General features: G+C 37.0%; 1 protein-coding gene across 1 annotated transcript; it reads right to left on the reverse strand.

Annotated features, from left to right (window-relative positions):
* Window positions 1–428: 428 nt before the first annotated feature.
* On the reverse strand, window positions 429–15,657 carry LOC110439544 (NACHT, LRR and PYD domains-containing protein 3-like). Its single transcript, XM_073947874.1, has 7 exons — window positions 15,363–15,657; window positions 12,785–13,131; window positions 9,475–9,563; window positions 9,063–9,165; window positions 7,718–7,803; window positions 5,046–5,241; window positions 429–4,570 (listed from the first exon to the last, which is right to left on the reverse strand). Exons 5-7 carry the CDS (start codon window positions 7,799–7,801, stop codon window positions 3,855–3,857), a joined length of 996 nt encoding a protein of 331 aa, XP_073803975.1. The 5' UTR covers window positions 7,802–7,803; window positions 9,063–9,165; window positions 9,475–9,563; window positions 12,785–13,131; window positions 15,363–15,657; the 3' UTR covers window positions 429–3,854.
* Between the last annotated feature and the right edge of the window lie 8,075 nt (window positions 15,658–23,732).

A 23,732-nucleotide genomic window follows, 5' to 3' on the forward strand; every position in this document is an offset into this window, starting at 1 on the left:
ATCTGATTCTTAAAAAATTCCATTAGCTCCGCTATGGCGTTATTTCACAGACAAATGTAGTAAGAGCAGTATTACAATTTAAGAGCGCATTCATGTAATAGGAGCGAGCGAATCTCTTTGCTTGTGCACTAATTTCCTCTGTTTGTGGACAAAACTGAGCAAGAAAAGTGCAAATTTTCTCCATTTCAAATATGCACAGCTCACACACAAATATCCTCGCGCGCTCTGAGTACACTGTTTCCTCTTCTTTTGAGCTTTTTGATATGATTTATATTAGTCCACTATTTATTACCAATAACCAAAATACTGATATAGACTTGCATATTACATTTTTAATCTAATAAATCATTACTTTTTGGCTATATGTTATATGATGAGATATTTCCAGTTTCAAACACTTAAAAACACACAGAGAATAGTTTTATTTTAACAACATTTATTAAACATCCAAAAGGTGCACCATACTATTCATTCATTCATTCATTCATTCATCTTCTGCACCATACTAATAAAATAAAATAAAATACACATTTAAATATAATTATTGCAAGTAGAAATGTAACTGTGATAGAAAATAGGGGTAAACTTGATAAGGTTTTATAGCCCACTGTGCAATTCACTCTTCAAATAAATCTCACTATCATTCCTATTTCATCATGGCAACTAAACTAAAGTGAACTAGTGTCTGCTGTACAGTGTTTTGTAAAGTTCAGTAAAGTACTTCAATTAGTCTGCTGTGGTAATACTATAGTTGCTATGGTAACACAACAAGAGTAATATAAACAAATTACCCAGTTTTTTTAACAATATAGGGTATATTATACTACAATTCATGTAGTAAATGCCCACTTCTACAACCCTTGCACATCCTGACATCAAAGCTATTGTAACATGCATTAACAAAGTTTCCATTCACAGTTGACCATGCACTTATGAAGACACCTTGCATGAAAATCAGCTAAAACAATAAATTATGTCTGCTGTACATTTACCGTGTTGTGAAGCAGGATGAAGAAATTCTGTCTTTCTTTATTGAGCAAACAGATCATTGACACAAGGGCATTCTATTTACATTTTTAACTTGTAAATTGTTTTAAATTCAAAATTGTAATATATGCATCAGTGTAAAACTGATGACGTGTGGAAAAACATATGCTGTAATATTAAAACCACAAGGGACTCCACTTTTGCCATGGCCTTTTTTGCTGTTGGTGTTTGAACAAACTTATCCCTCAGGTTTTTCCAAACCTTTCCAAAACTTTCCTCCTCTCCTACTGCTGTTGCAACTTCTAGCCAAGAATTATTGGTCATCTGGTTCTCCCTATGATCACGCATGGATGGATCATAAAGATGTCTGTATAGTCGACAGTTGTACCCGTTTTAGACAAAATCGTCGCCATGGAGTGCCGGTAAGGACACGGAGACTTGAACCCCATTTAAAGTTCTTTAATGTCCATCACACTTGAATAGGTACCGTCTTTTACATGGGAGTGTGTGTGTGTGTGTGTGTGTGTGTGTGGTTTCTCATCACTGACGCACAGAAAACTGACTGGCATTAGGCGGAAAGCAAAGCATGCAACCTTTCTCTCTATCTGAACAGAATGACTCAATGTACCGCAGACCTAAGCTGCATTTTGGTTGGCTGCCTGTGCTCGTGATTGGTGCATGATCAAGTGCTAGCTCTATAGGAGTCTGCTTGCGATGTCACGGCATGCATGCGTGATGAGAGAGCACAGCTCGTGTCCAGCTATGGGCTCAGCCCAACAACCTCTTTTATAGAATGTAAGACTTTTTAAGGCCTTAAATTTAGATTTTTAAATTTTAGACTTTTTAAGAAGTCGCGGAAACCCTGGATTCACCCATAGCACCACTTCACTGGCACTCTAGCTGAGCCCCTCTTTTACTTCATATCACTACTGACAATATTTAGCACTCATAACACTCCCATGCTGACAACCACTGCACCTCTGCAACAGCAGAGGCACTCCGCCGAGCCTTATTCTCCCTCTGCACCCCCCTCCCTCCCTATTCATAGATGATACAAACCGCCCAGTAGCACGATTCTGATTTTAGAGATGATTCATAACAGTTCACCGCCTCTCAGGCTTCCCCTAGACTCTCCAGGCACTCTTTCATAGGGTGTCTGCGGGGTCTATGAGGGTGTTGGGAGTTGATAAGTCAATATAGAGAAGTTTGGGGACCCTAAAACTATTAGAAAGTCTTGGAATCCTTTGCAATGTACTAAAATGTTATAATTTTTTGTACAAGGTATCGCTGTATGCTAAAAGTTTGACTGTATTAAATCTGTGAATTTCAGGATGTTATGTAGTTACGAAATCAGTAAAATCCTACAAGATTTGACAGCTTGCTGCTTGTTTACTGCAGTTACCAAGGCAACACCAATATTTCTGCAGCTTTATAGGCGACAACCTGTTAAATTGGCTAGATTTAATAGATCTGTAATCCATGTATGAATGTTTAGTTTGGATTAATTTCTTACATTAAATATTCAGTAAATATACTGTAAGATAAATCTCGCCGGTATTTCTAATAAAAAAGTGGTTGTAAGGTCTTTAAATGTAAGAAAAGAGTCTTAAAAAAGTTATTAAAAGGTGTTGAATTACACTCTCTGATTCCTGTATATACTCTGTTTCAGAATATGAGCAGCCACCACAGAAGCAAAAAGGGGTTTCACAACAACAAATCCAGATTCTGGGAAGGTGATCATCCGCCATAGATATATTAAGCCTTTATCATGCCTTTAAGACATACATACGTCTTAGCCAAGGGCACTACAAAGAAGCCCAGATCACTCTGGCCAGCCATCAACCCACATCTACTTAGGGCAAGGGCATGACCCAGCCACCTTCTCTTCTCCTTTTCCTTCCTTCTAGACTGAGTAACACTAGTCACGTAGTTAATCGGAATTGCATCCAAGCCCCCTCGTCACCCTGCCACCCCTGGTCGTTTCCGCAGAAATCTTCACAGCCCCCTCCCATTTCCTGACTCCTGCCAAACCCTGCCCCTCCTATGGCTCTGACTCCCGCTGGAGTGTTACCCCGAGCTTTTTACTACCATATCTATATACCCAAGTACACAAATATATATTTATATATAGTGCTGTCACTCCCCGCTCCCCACAGAGTGTTCCTCAAGCACCTAACTCATCCCGTCACCCTCTAACAGGAATCTTCACTGTCCAAATCACCTTTTTCCCAGACTCCAACTAGAGTTGGCCAACAAAGACCTGTTCCAGCATAGCCCTATATAAATATATATATATGGACTTTCGTTTATAGATATATATTTATATGGAGCGCTGTCACTCTTCGCTCTGGTCTTCGCTCTATCACAGAAGTCTCGTAATTGGCCCCTCCAGGCCTTAGATTACCCCATCATATATAAACAATTGATTCCCGTCCCTCCTTAAAGATCTGGGTACACTTGCCTAAGTACACCGATGCCTTATAGACGTCAATGCCACAGTCTTTCAGATCGCTCTCATAGAAGATCACATTGTTTCTGTCCAGCTGCTGGAAGGCCAGGAGACAGGAGACATCTGCTGTGTTTTCTCCATCATACTTTCTTCTGCTCTGCTGGATCTGAAAGCGGTGAAAGTGTGTGTACATCTGTGTCAGAGTCTTGGGAGATTCCTGCAGTGTTTCAGCATGAGCCCTGTGTTTCAGTTTCAGTATGTTCTGGAGAACAGTGGCTGAAATCCAGCAGAAGACTGGGATGTGGCACATAATAAAGAGACTCTTTGACTGTTTAATGTGATCAATGATTTCTCTGGCCTGATTCTGATCTGTAATTCTCTTTCTGAAGTACTCCTCCTTTTGGGCATCATTGAATCCTCATATCTCTTTCAGCCGGTCGATACAGTCAGCAGGAATCTTACTGGCAGCTGCTGGTCTACTGGTGATCCAGATGAGAGCAGAAGGAAGCAGATTTCCCTTGATAAGGTTCGTCAGGAGAACATCCAGAGAGACTGTTGAAGATACATCACGACACGTCTCATTACCAGCAAAGTTCAGAGGAAGACGACATTCATCCAATCCATCAAGGATGAACAGGACTTTGAATCGTGTGCTTCTTGTAAGGTTCAGTCCTTTAGTCTCTGGGAAAAACTGAGTTATGAGGTCTTTTAAACTTTCTCTTTCTTTCTCCTTTAAGTTCATCTCTCTGAATGGAAGAGGAAATATGAAGCTGATGTCTTGATTTTCTTTCCCTTCAGCCCAATCCAGAACAAACTTTTGCACAGAGACTGATTTCCCGATGCCAGCAACTCCTTTTGTCAGGACAGTTCTGATCTGCTCGTCTTGTTCAGCTGCTTCAAACAAATGTTTGCATTTAATCTGTATCTCTAGTGACTGATGACGTCTGGAAGCAGCTTCAATCTGTCTGATCTCATGTTCAGTGTTGACCTGTTCACTCGCACCCTGAGTGATATAGAGATCTGTGTAGATGTTATTCAGAAGTGTGGAGTCTCCTTGCTGAGCAATTCCTTCAAACACACTTTGATATTTCTTCTTCAGGCTACATTTAAGCTGATTAATGAAGAACAGCTCGCCTAAACACAGGAGCAAAAAAACAGAGAGATTTAGTCTTGACTTATTTTTAAGTGATAGTCTGACAGATCGCCATGAGTAGGGCCAGACAAAACTTTCAGACTTTTTTTTTTTGCTATTTCTGAGGAAAATTGTGTAGTATCATAACTAAAAACTTAATATATGAAACAAACCTTTTTAACTTATAAAATAATAATATTTAATGTTTACATACATATCTAGTTAGATCCACTTAATTGGTAAACAAAACACAAGACTCTTCAATAACAGATGTACTAAAGGACAGAAAATATGACTTTACAAACTGCACTGTCATCATCAACATTTTCATATTAGTCAACAATATTTCTGAAATTAATAAACTGAATGAATATAAATGAACACACATCTACACAGGTAAATAAATAGACTCAATGATGGGCTAAAAATCTGTGTAAATCTGCAGGTTTCGTGTGGGTCTATCCATGAGTCTCTTACCCTGGAGAGGTTCAGCAGCTTGATCTTGCTTCATCTCTCTCAGGAAGAAGAGTGTGAGATCAAGAGCTGCTTCTGTGATAATGCTTCTGTTCTCAATAAACTCCTTTATAAACTCTTGTCTGTTTTCTTCTTGTAAGATTTTCTTAAATTTCTCCAGTTCATTCTTCAGAAATCTGATAATTTTACTCTCAAGATTCTATGAGTGAAGAAAAGAGAAGATCAACATTTAACCAAAAGATTCATTTGCATACAGTTGTACATCCACAACATACTCGATAATCAAAAATACATTCTATTAAGAGTCTGTTAAATGCTTGATTCTGATTAGCTGATGAATATTTAAAGGTCATTTTCAGATAAACACAGCTAAAATTTATCCAAGCAGGTTTCCAGCACATTACACTTAAGGGGGTCACACACCGCATGCACTATTCAGCACCGCAACACATTTATCATTAATTATTTAATTTATCTCTGACAACCCCAAAAATAAATAACTATTTTTTAGCCATAAATTTTAAATAACGTGTCAAGAAGCTAAATACAGATGTATACACACTTTTTTATTAAACAAAACTTTTTTTTTTTTTAATTTGACATTTTAGAAATAATTATTGTCATGCCTCTGAAACAATGCACAGTCTGTGTCCTGGCTAAAGATCTCATATCACCAGTTAACTAAAAGGGGAATTAATCTCCTATTAAAGCAATCTTATTGTAGAAGATATAATTAACCCACATTAACAAATATAACTGTGAGCAAAATAAAGCAGGTGAAAAACAAACCGTGTGTGATAATGAAAGGATGGTCCCATTAACATTAGGCCTGTTAATAATCTGTTCAAAGAAGGGTGCTGCTTACAAAAATACATATTTTTAAAAATCTGGAGCTCTTGAAAGGAGGAGGACAGTGTGTGCACGAGCATCACCTTTTGCCAAGTCTATTTCTGTTTGCAGGCACAGTTGCCTCATTGAAAGGAAACAGGACTGCACACGCTTTTTAAACAGTTATCATCCTCTCATTCAGTATATACTGCTTGAACAAAGTTATTATTTAACAGTCCTGCCACTTCTCAATTCTAAGATCACATATTGGGCCGTCTTTATTGTCGAACCCTGCTTTTAAGAAAACCTCAATTTAAAAATGATTTCCAACCAGCCAAAGTGTCTAGTGAGAGCGACTGTCTTACCCGCCACAGCTGAACTCTACCCGCATTTGGCGGGTATAAATGTCAAGCCCTGATGTCATTTAAAATGAACCTATTCAGATGGCCCTCTGTGCCATGGCAGAAGTGTGAACAGTGTCTTGAGTCGTAGCTGGGCGTCGTGGACAGCCATGACTTGTGATATCTATGTGCGTAGCCTGATAGATATCTATGTTTAGAAATCTAAAATGCATGTGCGACCGCCTTTACATATCACTACTGCTGAATGATTTCAGACATTTCACAGTTACAAAGAACAAAAATTACACCAAACCACACTACAGTATTTGGATTAGATGCAAGAGACTAGTCCTACACACAGGAGCAGTTTGAGAACTAATACCTGACAAATGTCTGAAATACAACATCTGAACTGCTTTGGGAACTATAGTGCAATCAACATCTACACAAAGACATCTTGGCTAAATTTGGACTGTCAGTGAAAATCTAAAAGACGTCTAAGATTAGCTCTAATCTAGACTAGTCATCAAATACACATGAATGAACACAAACGTGTAAAGTTTAGCTAATTTAGTTTCTTTGTTGCTATATTTAGCGACTTAGCAGACTTTTCCAGTAACAAGATGTCAAAAGAATATTTTTATTTTTGGAGTCACTGGAGATTCTGGAGACTCTGTACTGTACCGTTCCTGCTCTTCTATATGAGCAGGGATTTCCAGCCATTTTAAAGCACCAACTGCAAATTATTCAGCAACTTTATTTCAAAACAACTTCTGGACCGAAGTCTCGAGAGAGTGAGGTATTTCCTTGGTACAGTCAGATCTCTGCTTCTCCTTTGTTTTAAATTTAATCACTTTAATATTTGGCAGCAGTTACTGAACTTGTGTGTTTATCATGTGAGAGAGATTACTGTACACAACACAGGTTTGAGAGGAGTGAGATTTTTCATGACTAATCAATCCTTGTCACATGGCTATATAAGCAGCAGCCATTACACCGTGTCAGCTGACAGTTTTAACAGATTCAGATATGCAAACTTATGCATATGTCACCTAGTGACACCTAGTACATTCATAATTACAACAAAACTAGAAGTTCTTTTAAAATGAGTAAAACTGACAGGGAGTTGTGTTTTGTGACCATCCTGAAATTACAGAGTGTGTTTCTATTGGGGACTAATTCATCATCTCCTCCCGTCTGTTTCTACTGTGCTGTTTGTCTTCTCCAGTCTGCATTTCAGAAATGTGTTAAATAAGACCCTCCCTCACCTCACGGTTGGGATAACTAGATAACTAGAAAACAACTTTTTGCCTTGTCGAAATCATGAGAAATTAAGTCACGATCACAAGAAAACAAGAAAATTTTGTTTAATGTATGGCGCTCCATAGCTTAAGACAGGTCAAGCAGGTTACAAGATCCAGTTCTTAAAAGTGTTGTGAGCAAATATTTCTGTGTTTCATGGAGCTATTTTAGAGACATTAATTAATCAAAATGAGTTTTTCCCACCTGGACGATCGACTGGAGATTGTCTGTGAAGCTCTTGTGTCTCCTGTGAGTCTCGTCTCCTGAATCTGCGTGACTCATATTCATCACTGTTAACAGATAAAACTACTGTAATCATACATTTACAGGCAAACACATACAGATATTCAGTCATTCATTTGCCTACGGCACTATTCTTTTATTTATCAGGCGTCACCACAGCAGAATGAACTATTCCAGCATATGTTTTACACAGTGAATGCCATTCCAGCTGCAACCCAGTACTGGGGAAACACCCATACATGCTTCAAGAGTTCACACTTAGCTGATGATTGATTATAAAGCTTGTTTGGCATGCCGCCCCGGGAGAGAGCCCTGAGCTCATAAGATCCTCGAGCCCGGGGCTCCCTCCTGTTGCAAGGCGAGAGGGGAGTTTGAGCTCAGGTAGATCTGGAGAAATCCCCTGGTGTAGTAGCTAATGAACAGATAGTAATTGCTTTTAAGAGATAACTACTTACTAGGAGCATGTCAGTGGTGCCGATTTGGATTAGTCAAATCACTTAAGCTGCATGTTTTTGGACGGTGGGAGGAAACCAGGAAACCCGGGGGAAACCCATGTGAGCCTGGGGAGAAGGTGTAAACTCCGCACAGAAATGTCTGCTGGTTTTGTCATTGACCAGAACCAAAGACGTTCTTGCTGTGAGGCAACAGTGCTAACCACTGGGCCACCGTGCCACCCATCTAGAAAAGAAAGATGAGTTGGGGTGGAAGGGGGGATTCTTCAAAAGAAAGATGGCTGTGATATGAAACCAAGGGCACTTACAGTGGACTAGGAATTTTCTGATTGGTGAATCGTGAATTGGATAATGCAGGGCAGCTACGAGCAAACATAAGATGTGATCCTCTCGACATTAGTTTATAAAGAAACTTCATTCATTTACAAGACCTCAGAAAGTAGCTGTGGATACAAATATTTTTAAAAGAAATATTTGATTTACTGATTATTATTACACAAAAGCCTTAAGCTGCAACAGCTATGATTATTTTTCAAATCTGTATTCAGACACATTTACTTAACAGTTTTGGCTGTAAACATCTTTTATATTCTAATAGTGAGGAAACGATGATGAAGAATTTGAATTGAAGTGAATAATCAATACATGTATGTGTTAAATTGACATGGAAATATGAAATTATGATTTACTGAAAATGCTCTGATTAAAAGAACTAAATCTGCCACCAGGAGTCTGTAAATGTCTTAATAAGCCACTAAAGTCATTCAGGAATGGCTCTCTTTACTGAAATGTTGGTTCACAATAACATGTTTGAAACAGTCCATGTTTGAGCAATAAAGTAAAACCCTGAATACCTTTGAGCAGATGATGGTGTTTCCTCTCTGAGGTCTGGTGGATAACCTTTAGACCAGTCACTCTTCAGAGACAGAGCTGGACACACATGATCCTGATCTCACACTGAACACACAAACACACCAGAGGAAAATGAGTGTCACAACCTGGTCTAACTTTATATGAACAAGAGGATATTTTACTGCCAGAGTAATTTCAGATGCATTATTAAAGTTACAAACAGCAGTTTAATGGTCAGATATTTGTCCTTATCAGGAGTATGGAAGAAGACAGAAGAATTTAAGATAATGATATAACACTGTTCTTGTGTTTCTTAATTATTGTGCCTGTAAAGTGTTGTGAAAGTATAATAAAAACATCCTGATGAATACTGAAACAGTCCATGTGTGAGCAATAATGTACAAGACAGCATACTTTTGTGCAGATGATGATGTGGTGGATAATCTTTAGACCGGTCACTCTTCAGAGACACAGAGCTGGACACACGTGATCCTGATCTCACACTGAACACACAAACACACCAGAGGAATAAACTGCAGGACAAACTTCAGTCTCCTTTAAGAGTTTTATTGGTTTGTTCAGTTTAATTCAGCACAAACAAATTTTTGGCTGAAGGTCTGTCTGATCAGGTCTGAAACACAGGAATCATGGGTAAACATGACACACATTGAGCTCTGGTAAATATGACCCCAGATCGAGCTGTCTGTAATCTAGAATGATCTAAACACATTTGCTGAAGCTGTAAACTGAAGCTTTGTCCATCATTTGATCAGGCAATAGCAACACAAATAAGTGCATTGTTGTTGGTGTTTGTTCTTTAGAGAAAGTGTTGAAATAATGGTGTAAAAACAGAGTCAATACCTGAGCAAACAATTATTGGTATTGGTCGGGTCATATATTAACTGAACTTCTGCTGTTGTGTGTGACATGCTGTGCATCCTAACTAGCATTTCTGCAGAAGTAGATACACACAGGTCCAAAAATAAATTCAGCTCTGCAGAAACTTCCTGTCTGAAGAAAGGTGTTAAAGCTGAACACAGAGCACAGAAAGTGTTATGCTTTTATTGCTGTGCAGAGAATTGGTAGAAAAAGAGGACTTATGTCTGGGGTGCGGCCAAGGGAGGACTGGACAATGATTGACAAATGAAGAATTTCACTAAACTTCACCTGTTAATATCAGCTGCCTATATAAGTTGAAGTCAAGAAAAGAAAGTTGTTGCGCACCTCCTTAATGTAACTTCTGCGTTGCATTGAGGACAACAGAATACTGTGAATCGAACTACCCTTACAGAAATTTCACATGAGTTTCACATGTGAAATTCACATGTGATCACATGTGCATGTGAAATTGCACATGTGAAATTTTACATGTGAAACACACAAACCACATGTGAAATGCACATGGGATCACATGTGATCACATGGGAAAATGTGTGTATTTGGAACGCTTTTGTGTGAATTCACATGTGATCACATGGGAAAACGTGTGTATTTGGAACGACTTTGTGTGAATTTTCATGTGAACCACATGTGATCACATGGGAAAACGTGTGTATTTGGAACGATTTCGTGTGAATTTTCATGTGAATCACATGGGAAAACGCGTGTATTTGGAACGCTTTCATGTGAATTTTCATGTGAACCACATGTGATCACATGGGAAAACGTGTGTATTTGGAACGCTTTCGTGTGAATTCACATGTGATCACATGGGAAAACATGTGTATTTGGAATGTTTTCGTGTGAATTTACATGTGATCACATGGGAAAACGTGTGTATTTGGAACGCTTTCGTGTGAATTTACATGTGATCACATGGGAAAACGTGTGTATTTGGAACGATTTCGTGTGAATTTTCATGTGAACCACATGTGATCACATGGGAAAACGTGTGTATTTGGAATGCTTTCGTGTGAATTCACATGAGATCACATGGGAAAACGTGTGTATTTGTAACGCTTTTGTGTGAATTCACATGTGATCACATGGGAAAACGTGTGTATTTGGAACGATTTCGTGTGAATTTTCATGTGAACCACATGTGATCACATGGGAAAACGTGTGTATTTGGAACGATTTCGTGTGAATTCACATGTGATCACATGGGAAAACGTGTGTATTTGGAACGATTTCGTGTGAATTCACATGTGATCACATGGGAAAACGTGTGTATTTGGAACGATTTCGTGTGAATTTTCATGTGAACCACATGTGATCACATGGGAAAACGTGTGTATTTGGAACGATTTCGTGTGAATTTTCATGTGAACCACATGTGATCACATGGGAAAACGTGTGTATTTGGAACGATTTCGTGTGAATTCACATGTGATCACATGGGAAAACGTGTGTATTTGGAACGATTTCGTGTGAATTCACATGTGATCACATGGGAAAACGTGTGTATTTGGAACGATTTCGTGTGAATTTTCATGTGAACCACATGTGATCACATGGGAAAACGTGTGTATTTGGAACGATTTCGTGTGAATTTTCATGTGAACCACATGTGATCACATGGGAAAACGTGTGTATTTGGAACGATTTCGTGTGAATTCACATGTGAACACATGGGAAAACGTGTGTATTTGGAACGATTTCGTGTGAATTCACATGTGATCACATGGGAAAACGTGTGTATTTGGAACGATTTCGTGTGAATTTTCATGTGAACCACATGTGATCACATGGGAAAACGTGTGTATTTGGAACGATTTCGTGTGAATTTTCATGTGAACCACATGTGATCACATGGGAAACCGTGTGTATTTGGAACGCTTTTGTGTGAATTCACATGTGATCACATGGGAAAACGTGTGTATTTGGAACGCTTTCGTGTGAATTTACATGTGATCACATGGGAAAACGTGTGTATTTGGAACGCTTTCTTGTGAATTCACATGTGATTTCATGGGAAAACGTGTGTATTTGGAACGATATCGTGTGAATTTTCATGTGAACCACATGTGATCACATGGGAAAACGTGTGTATTTGGAACGCTTTTGTGTGAATTCACATGTGATCACATGGGAAAACGTGTGTATTTGGAACGATTTCGTGTGAATTTTCATGTGAACCACATGTGATCACATGGGAAAACGTGTGTATTTGGAACGCTTTTGTGTGAATTCACATGTGATCACATGGGAAAACGTGTGTATTTGGAACGCTTTCGTGTGAATTTACATGTGATCACATGGGAAAACGTGTGTATTTGGAACGCTTTCTTGTGAATTCACATGTGATCTCATGGGAAAACGTGTGTATTTGGAACGATATCGTGTGAATTTTCATGTGAACCACATGTGATCACATGGGAAAACGTGTGTATTTGGAACGATTTCGTGTGACTTTTCATGTGAACCACATGTGATCACATGGGAAAACGTGTGTATTTGGAACGATTTCGTGTGAATTTTCATGTGAACCACATGTGATCACATGGGAAAACCTGTGAATTTTAACGTTTTTGTGTGAATTCACATGTGAACCACATGTGCATTCACAAGTGATCACATGGGAAAATGTTTGTATTTAGAATTTTGATGGTGAGCATTGAAACATGCGTTCCCATGTAAAAATCTCTTGTGGCTTTTCTCTTGTGTACTTCACACCATAAAATTTGTGCATTAGTGTGAACAAAAATTATTCTTAAACTTAAATATAAATACAAACAATTTATTGTCAATTATATAAAATCACAACAATTATTTACTGAAATACCTTGAGGGGAAAACTGTCACTAATATAATGTGAATACAAAAGGGGCCACATGGTAGCTCCGTGGTCATCACTGTTGCCTCAAAGCAAGAAGGTCACTGGTTCGAGTCTCAGGTGTGCCAGGTGTGGAGTTTGCATGTTCACCCTATGCTTGCGTGGGTTTCCTTCGGGTGCTCTGGTCAATTCTGCATATGAGAGCATCTGGTGAAAAAAGCATGTACCACAGTAATTGCTAGTTCATTCTGCTGTGATGACCCGTGATGAAAAGGGAAAGAAAAGCCAAGGGAAAGTGAGTTTTGCTTTTGACGAGTTTGTCCTTTTGGTTCATGTTAATGACTTGATCTTGTAATCTGTAAGAAAAAAATACAAAACTTATTTTTAATAAAAGAAACTACCAAATGCTCAAATGCATACACGTGAATGCAAAATGAATTCATAGTATTTAGATCACATTTTTTCACATTAGCAGAAATAGGTAGTAATGAAGTACAAACTTTGTTACTTTACTTAAGTAGATATGTCTAGTGTCAGTATTATACTCCACTGTTAACGTTTTCTGAAATATTTTTCTTTTACTTCTTACATTTGAATACAAATCTACTCCTTACATTTTTAAATCAGGCTCGTTACTTTCGCTTTAATGTGCTTTGTGGAGCAGACGTAGCTTTAATATAATGCAAAAAATATGTAGTCAAATACATTTAGTTTTTTTATATTATCAAAAGAAAAAAACTGAAATATGTTTTGAAAAAAAATTAGGTGTTAAATTTAAGACATTTATTAGTTATAAATATATAGGCCTACAGAATTATATTCAAGAGTATACAAACAAGTATGACAGCTTCTGTTCTTAACAGCTATAGTGTTTTGTGTTCAGCTGATGATACACAGGGCTCGAAATTAACCTTTTTTTCTTGGTAGCACCGGTGCTCCTAACTTCAAAGATTTGGGTGCACCAGACAAAATTTAGTCGCACCCACCGACAAATATGAGCACCGTTACTAAACGTTTTATGTTAACAGATTCCAATATATATTACCACTCTAATCACAACTAACAAATAAACAAAAATCTGCATGCGCTCACTGGCCCTGCATGCACTGCTTGACGTGAATGAGATGAACTGAATTAACTATAATAACTGTGCTGTTCTTATGGGTGGTGTCTGATACTGCACAGATGCTATTGACATATAACTTATTATTTGCATATGTCACCGTAATATATAACGGTCTTTTCATGAACTGCAATATTAGTTTCATCTCAGTGAATGCATGCTCTTTAGCGATGGTGACTGCGGTATCAGTCGCACGATTAACAGCATTGTGATGATTAAATAAAGGATTAAATAACGGTTGAACATTCATTCATTTTTTTCCGGCTTAGTCCCTTTTTTAATTCGGAGTCGCCAACTTATCCAGCATCTGTTTTACGCAGCAGATGCCCTTCCAGCTGCAACCCATCTCTGGAAAACATTCATACACACCCAATCACACGTATACACTACGGACAATTTAGCCTGCCCAATTCACCTATACTGCATATCTTTGGACTGTGGGGGAAAACGGAGCACCCGAAGGAAACCCACACGAATACAGGGAGAACAAGTAAACTTCACGTTAGAACATCTCGTGCTTAAAATGTGTAGATTAAGTGGCAAACACTGTTACCTAAAAACTCCATCCCACCAGTTTTACAGTGAATGCTATAATCATTTTCATAGCGGACTTTGAGCACTAGATGTCTTTTATCCACTCTTCGAAAAGTGTAAATGCTGGATTGACATTCTCCACATAATGACTAATCAGATGTGCCATGATTTGTAACTGTAGATGGTTTCTAAAACTAAATCTATCAGTGTTGTTTTCATTCTCTCTTATCCAGACCTTTGCATTTTTGCAGCTGTAGCTCCCTGTCATCGGAACTGAGTGATTGACAGCTGATATTAACCAATCCATTCGCATTCTGTTCTAGCGCAATGGGCCAATAAAAAAAGCTTAAAGACGCGGGCTTTGCTTAGTGCAGCAAGTTGACGTGTTAACTGTTATAAACTATTCTTTAGTGCTGCGTTTGGTGTTTTTAGGTGTAAAGATGCTTGCGTGAATGCCTCCTAATTCCGCGCATGTGGTGAACATTTTTCTGTGAAAACAACAATTTTATGCACTCGCATAAGTGCTGCCAAATACATTTTGAGGTCGCAAAGATAAAACTTTGGGCGCATATGCGACCAAAACAGTCGCAATTTCAAGCCCTGTAGGATGATGTTGCTTGGCTACTTTGCAGCTAAAAATTGGCAACAACTTTTTTTACAAAAAAAAAAAATTGAAATGTAAGTAATTTTGTATAAATGTATGCATTTTGTGAGGTGTAGTTACCACCATGAAACTAAAACAGATATTAGTAATGAATACTTTTTACTTAAGTACATATTTCAGGCTGTACTTATTTACTTTTACTTGAGTAGAAAAGTCTAGTCCGTAGTTTAACTTTTACCAGAGTATCTGTACTTCTACTTGAGTAAAGGATGCATGTACATTTGCCATCTCTACGCATTAGAGATAGCAAACGCTATAAAAGTTACCTGTTAAGACATTAACTTTGTGCACTGGAAGTGCTCCTTACTAGCCTCTGTATTGGGTGTATTTTCTCTTTTCAGACACTGATTGACTGCCCGTTTTCACTCCCTCTCCCAAAGTGATATAAACGATTACCTATCAAGAAACATCAGATGTTAAAAACAGAAAAAACTGTATACAGGGTGATTCAAAAGGAATCCCACAAATTTGAAAATCGAAAACTCTGCAAAGAAGAAAAGGGGAGCTAAGCTCTTTCTGTCGTCGATTTAAGGAAGCTCTGAAGTTTCATTTGGTTACTCATTAGGTCGCTAGGAGAGCTGTTGTCATCATGTTTCTTTGATTAAATACAGATTTTCAAAGTTGTGTTATTCTTTTTGAATCACCCTGCAGTCACAGACTGTTAACTGCTATAAAACAAAGTACCTATAAGGAATCTGTAGACTAAGAAGGTAGAACTAGTGGCTAGTAAAAGATTTTGCTTTATTAATAATAATAATAATATATATATATATATATATATATATATATATATATATATATATATATATATATATATATATATATATATTTTTTTTTTTTTTTTTTCTTTAATAAGAAATACCTTCTAGGCAATCAAAATACAAACTTAGACTATGGTACAAAAAAAAGGCAAAACTGTATAATTGAGACAACTGTCGACTTCCTTGAATTGTAGCATTGTCCTTTGAAGATGGTTAAGTCTCCAATGTGTCAGGCTTCTTCTTTAAAATAACCATCATCTTTATATTTCCCAAGCTGTACTTTTTAAACCCCTGCACATCATTGATTTCTGTACAAAAAGCAAAGAGAAACAATCAACCACTGTGACAGATTTTTGTAACACCAATATTAGTCTATAATATCTAATCTTAAAACTTCATTAATACAAGTAGAGAGAGAGAAAGAGAGAGAGAGAGAGAGAGAGAGAGAGAGAGAGAGAGAAAGAAAGAGAGTCAGACAAAACTAAAAATGATATCATATCTATGTTCATTAACATCTTACACATATTAATCCTGTATGCTATAATCTTCATAAAAAGTAAGATTAAGTTAACATGCAATAATGAAGATTGAATTAAAGTTTTGTATCACAGGGATAAATGAAGTTTTACAATAAATTAGAAATTAACTTTACATTGTGAAACGTATTAAATTTTAAAAATTGGTTTTAGTGTATTTTAAAGTAAGTACATGCAGCCACACGTCTTTCAATATTGTTTAAATAATCTTACCATCTAAAACGTTTAAATGCTAGTGTATCTCAATAAAAAGATAAGTTAAACAAAATATAAACCAATGTTTCTGGAAAGGATGGACAAGCCTTTAAAATAATGACAGATCTACAAAACTGTTATTAAGTACTTTTGAAATCAAATACATAAAATAAACAAGTAGCTTCTGCTTACCTTAATATCTATTATTGTATCTATTCCATTATTTACATTTAGGACATTTCAATTTAAAACCAAGCACAATAGTCATTTAGATCAGGTTTATAAAACCCTATTCAATTAAATTTTAGTTAATGTGTTAAAAGAGAATTCTGGATTAATACAAATTAATACATCACTAATACAGTTGCATCAATTACAACATTTGCAGTGTTTTAAGCAAGTGAATGAGCTCGGATATCTTTTGGCGCGCGTTTGACTGGTATCACTGGCTTGGTCAAATATTCTGAACATATTCTCTTTTTTTGTTGTTGTACTTGCAGAACCAACTTTTAAGGTTACGTTAAGTTTCTCTACACATCCTAAATTATAAAGTTGTGAGGACAGTATATGAATATGCACTTACCGCTGAATTATACCGCTGAAGATGATAAGGTCAAAATGGTCCAGCTTCTCCAAAAAACGTAGCCCTCTCTTTTGTCCTTTGACCGTGACTTCTTATTTTAACTGTGGTACGATAGTGTTCATATGTGAATGGCATTTACAGTTAATATATCAACAAACACGTATTTTATCTTCATTTCGCGACCGAAATAAGGAGACAAAACGGACAAAAGATTGCTAAACGACCGTTAAGAAACTGCGTTTGTTTGTGAATCCTTGTTGTCAGGACAACGCGCGCGTTGCCGCGAATGCTCTTCTGTGATGAACGCGCGCGCAAGTTCACCCCAGTTGCGTAAGAGTGCCTCGTGGTCGCATAATTCAAAAGCAAAATCGCAAAATGTGTGAGTACGCATTTAAAGCGAGCGCCTTCTGTCTTCTTCGTGCTCGAGAAAGAGTAGTATAAGTTACTGTAGCTTGTAACTGCTTCATTTAAAAGGGTTTAAAAAAAAGACTCGACTCTAGGAATCGAATCCTGTCTTGGAGTCGACTCTGGCACTACGTCCATTGAGAGTCGAGGAATCGACTCTTTTGAAGTCGACTCTCAATTCCCTACAGACTGATTCAGAAATCCATTTATTTTTTGCCATTGTACTCATGTACACAATATTAAATCTCATTACATTTTTACTTTTTATAAATCATGTTTTTTGAACCCAAGAAACAACATACAACTTTATATTTAAAAATTACTAAAACAGAATTATCATTGCAAATAAACTCTTCAAATTCTATTTAAGTTACTTGTTTCCAAAACATCCCTGAATAAAAGTACAAAAAAATGTAGCAAGTACAGCACAGCATTGCCACAGCATTGGGAAATTGGATATTAGATTATATATCAGCACAATGCACAAGTGTAGTAAAGTTGTACATGAATATACTGCAAATTGTACTGTTGTTGATGTAATTTTATTAGAATTTTATAGTTCATTATTTTGCAGTTGCACATAATTTTACCTCATTTATCCTCCTTTATAATGCTGTTATACTGCAGTTTTGCACTTATTCACGGTATAGTGTTGGTCATCATGAAATATGGTTTTCAGATGATGATGTTTTTCACATGTGGGTTCATGTGATCACATGCTGTCCACATGTGGACAGCATGAATTTTACATGTTGTCCACATTTGGTCACATTGACTTCATATGTGGTCAAAGGTGATCACATGTGGCCCTATGAACTTCACATGTGGCCACATGAATTTCACATGTTGTCCACGTGGTCACATAAACTTCACATGTGGTCACATGAACACATGTGGTCGTGAGCTTCACATGTGGTCACATAAACTTCACATGTGGTAACATGAACATAATCGTGAGCTTCACATGTGGTCACATTGACTTCACATGTGGTAACATGAACTTCAAATATGGCCACACGAACTTCACATGTGGCCACATAAATTTCACATGTTGTCTACGTGGTCACATAAACTTCACATGAACACATGTGGTCGTGAGCTTCACATGTGGTCACATAAACTTCACATGTGGTCACATGAACACATGTAATCGTGAGCTTCACATGTGGTCACATTAACTTCACATGTGGTAACATGAACTTCAAATATGGCCACACGAACTTCACATGTGGTCACATGAACTTCACATGTTGTCCACATGTGGTCACATAAACTTCACATGTGGCCATGTGTGATCACATAAACTTTACATGTGGCCATGTGTGATCACATAAACTTCACATGTGGCCACATGAACTTCACATGTTGTCCACATGTGGTCACATAAACTTCACATGTGGTCATGTGTGATCACATGTTGTCACATGTGATCACATGTGGTCACATGTGATCACATGTGAAATTCATGTGACTATTCTGTAAGGGTATTCATTTGTATCCAATAAATTGTTACAATTTTTGACATTGAAGAAAAACCTCTCCTGACCTTTTTTATTGATCACGCATGGAATTGATTAATATTCTAATACTAATTACCCTAACCTGCCTAATTATCCTAGTGAAGCCTTTAAATGTGACTTTAAGCTGTATAGAAGTGTCTTGAAGAATATCTAGTCTAATATTATTCACTGTCATCATGACAAAGAGAAAATAAATCAGTTATTAGAGATGAGTTATTAAAACTATTATGATTAGAAATGTGCTGGAGAAATCTGCTCTCCGTTAAACAGAAAAAATTAATCAGGGGGCGAATAATTCTGACTTTAACTGTATGTTTGGCTTTTGATACATCCTTTAAAATACGTGGCTAAGAGATTAGAGCTTTTAACTTTGTTTTTATTTGTGGGGCCGGTGAAAATTTTGGCAGGGCAAGTAAGCATCTGAATCCCTGGCCCAGTAGGAAAAATCTTTAGGGCCCAATCATACACCCGGCGCAATGTAGCGCAAGGCGCGGCGCAATAGGCTTTTGCTATTTTCAGCTTGGTGCAAGAGTCATTTTGAGGCGTTGCGCTACGCTGTTTAAATAGCCAATGCATTAGCGCTCATATGTGTGCTCATAGGCGTTCTGGTCTAAAAAGGAAGGAGTTCTGAGGCGGACCGCTGGCGCGTCGCTATTTTGAGAAACTATAATTGATTTTTCATTAGACAAAAACAAACCCGGTCTAAACTCCGGCGCAGAGTTGCGCAGAGCTTACACACTGCTTAATACACACAAGATGTAGAGCAATACGAAAATATCTTTACACATGAAAAAATAAAATATTAAGGATATATATAGGATATAATAAGAATAGATATAGAATATAAATATAAAGGATTAAAATATTACAAAACATATTATTTTCTAGCCTACAGAAATATGAAAAATCACTGCTTTTATGTCTTCTTCATCTCGGGAGGCTTTTTCAGTTCATTCATAACAATTTGCTTTTGTATAATGTTATTATTATTAGCAGTATTATTTATTATATCCATATTTATCTTTGTTTTATTAAAAACAAGCTTAGATTTGCCCACCTGTCAGGTTTTAGACCATATGGGGCACAGCATGTGTTTTAGGATATAACTCAGTATTTTGAACACACTTCGTTATTGTTGTTCATTTATTAATTTGCTGGAAATTAGAACTGAATTTAGAAATAGTTTTGAAACAAATCTTTGCGCTAAACAAACTAAATTAATTTTTAATATGCTAATTGATGTCTGTGCGTAAAGGTTTCCCTATCCAAGAGCGAAAGTAAAAGTAGATAGATTATCTCTCATCCCTGCGCAGTAGATGCTCTGTTTAACTGTTTTCTGTTAAAAAACTGTTAACTGTTAACTGTTTGCTAGTGAAATGCTCAGTTTTTCCACTTAGACTTACTTTACGTCCTGTAAATAGCAAATGCGTTTATAGCATGACGCAGCTGGCTCTTAAAGGTAATGGGAGATGAGACTCTGATTGGTTTATTCTCAAAACACACCTATAACTCATTAAGAAAAAACTCAACCCTTTTAGGCAATGCGCCACAGCACAAAGCGGATTTTCCTGTTTTTAAATTAGCAAACATGGATTCTGACACATCCAGAAAGCATTTGCGCCCTGCGCTTTGCGCATTGACCGTCAAAATAGAGCCCCTTAAGAGTTGAACCCTGTGTTCGTTTAACCCCTGATCTGACACCTCAGAGGGACATTATAAAATGCTTAACGTAGAAAAAAAGCTCAGACCACAAGTTTACCCCCCACTGCTGGTCTCACTAACAGCACTTCCATCAGCAACCCAGCTTTTCCATGTGGTCTACCATCTAGGTACAGACCGGGCGCAGCCTTGCTCAGCTTCAGTGAGTGACCATGTGAGAGTTGCAGAAAGCTAGCTGCCGGCTAATTGAATTAATTATAGTTTAATATAAGCTCTGAACACTGCATCTTAAATGTAAGGAACAGGGAAAGAGACTAAAGGGAATAATAAAGTTTGGGTTTTAATATTAACCCAGTATTTGTTGCTTCCCTTTTTCTCTGTTTTTATATTAATATGTATCATTATTTACTTATTGATTTGATTATTTATGGATCAATCTTTGCATTAATGTTAATTGTTTGGTTGTTGTTTTCTTGAGTTTTTAATGTATATTTTTTTACTAAGTAATGCATTTTCAGTTTTGGCTATTTATTGCTCGCTGTCTTTCATTGCAGGGTTTTTACTTTTGGAATTAATAAATAAAAATAAAAAACTCAAGCTAGAATCTTTTATAGAGGCTTCAGTCTGTTTGCTAAATTAATGAAATATGTTATAAACACTCCAGAAGCATGCAAAGTAGGAATCACTGCTCCCTTTATTAAAGATAATAAGTTTAATTCTTCATTTGTTAAGCTGCTAGTTGACAGAAACAGCGCTGTTGTAAAATGTCCAAGTCATTCAGACAGTTATTAAGTAGAAGAAATTAAGCTTTACTTTTCTGTTTCATTGATTGTACTTAATAAGCAATATAATCATTGTGGGCTGGTTTGCAATGGCAATACTCCACTGTTTAGAGCGAGGTAGGACCCCAAAATGATTTTGCTTAGGGCCCCCAAATGTACAGGGCCGGCCCTGCCTTTTCCTTATAATGGACTTCAATGGGGAGAAAACGCTTAACGTGAGTTTTTTTCCCTTTATCTGGACAATTGGGACTCGTTTTTTCAACAGTAGTTAGGATGAATTACAAGAAAAGTTTGACAGAAGTTTAGGTTTCTCTGGTAGATGTTTTGGTATGTTAATTTTTATTTATTTTTTTTATGTTAAGTGTTTTATAATGTCCCACCTCAGATATTTCACATTTGATACGTGCATACTATACAGTATGTCTGTCACAACAACTTCCGTAAAAGCCAGCTATTTATTTATTTATTAGCTTAGTTAGTAGTTAGTTAGCACTAAAACAGTTAAATGCAGTTCAAGGAACATCAATAATTGAGGTAAAGTTGGTTTTATATTCACACATTCAGACTTTCTCCTTAATAAGATTATTTCAGAAAAGTCTTGTAAATAGCGAGATCATATTAGCAGGTGATCACTATCAAAATGTACAAGACTGTTCACGGTCAATTAAACAATGCTAATGTTTTAAAGTCGTACTTGCATGTGATTTTAGTCTGAATGGTCAAAGTACCACGGTAAACAGTGTATGGAGCTGTCACTGGACGAAAGTGCGAATATAAACCAGCTTATAGAGGTAAAGTTGGTTTTATATTCACACATTCGTTCATTTAGAAGTCTCTATATTATTTACCATGTTACTTTGAATATTCGATTATGACTTGAAAACAACTTCAACACTGTTTATTTGACTGTGAACAATGTTGTACTTTGATAGTCATTAGCTGCTAATATGATTTCACTGTTTGCAGTTTGCAAATAATACTTTAAAGAAATTATATTATTAGGGGGAAAGTTTGAATGTGTGAATATAAAACCAGCTTTACCTCAATCCGCATCTTCCTGTTAACGGAAGCTCTGCTTTCACTTTCAAGACTCTCTCTCTCTCTCTCTCTCTCTCTCTCTCTCTCTCTCTCTCTCTCTCTCTCTCTCTCTGTTTAAAGTTGATTTTGTGCTGAATGATCTGAAATCATCGTGTAAGACTGATATAGAGAAGCACAAACACGTTCAAGTGTGTAAAACTGGTTTTGTGTGTTTTATACAGTGTTTAAATGACTGTTTTGACACAGTGTTTAACCAAAGTTTGAGGATTTGATCTTCAGGATCAGACATTTAAATCACACTCACACATCTAAACTAGGGATGGCTGACGTGAAACTGATGTTTCGACACAGTGTCGAGATCCGGAAGTGCAAGTGTTTCGAAACACTGCACCGAAGCATGATTCGAAGCACCCAAGTCACGTGACTAAAGTGTTTCGAAACACCTAGTCACGTGACTAAAGCGATTCAAAGCATCGATCAGCTTAGAAACGTTTCGAGACCTGGCGAATCCTCATTTGATTGCCAAGATCATCAAATGATCTCTGTCTCATATGGCTTAGAGGACTGTGAGTTTGCTAATTGATTCTATGCTTTGCATGATGTTTTGGGTTCGAATCCCGACTTGTACAAATACTCTGAAATCATGGTTTTATGTATTTTAATCATGTTTCTGTTTTGTGTAGCCTAAATAGGATACAGCTGCAGTTACGCCATCAATTTAGCATCATTTTTGTAACACTGTAAAACAATAATAAATATTTTTACAGTATGGTTGGGTTTAGGGTTTGGGTAGACATTAATAAAATACAATAAATGGGAAATTTAATGAATAATATAAATAATTCTTGATAACTTCAGGCCACCGTTTTTGCTCTAGCAACAACCTTGTTTTAAGACAAAAACGACATATTTATTCACAAATTGTTCAATCGGATATCAGACCAATGTTGAAACAAAACGATACAAGAGCAAAGCATTACCAATTGGTATTAAAGCATTTCAAAACAACTGTGACAGCCTGACCTCAAAACCTACTAACCCTGCATGGAAGACTGACTCTTTAACCACTATACTATGTTACTTGAAGGAGCATACATACAAAGTTGGGTGTAATTCCTCAATTTGTTCAACTGTTCTTTGCTGAAGCTGTTTCAGTG

Source organism: Danio rerio, chromosome 4, assembly GCF_049306965.1.
Source record: "Danio rerio strain Tuebingen ecotype United States chromosome 4, GRCz12tu, whole genome shotgun sequence".
Classification (NCBI taxonomy): Eukaryota; Metazoa; Chordata; class Actinopteri; order Cypriniformes; family Danionidae; genus Danio; species Danio rerio.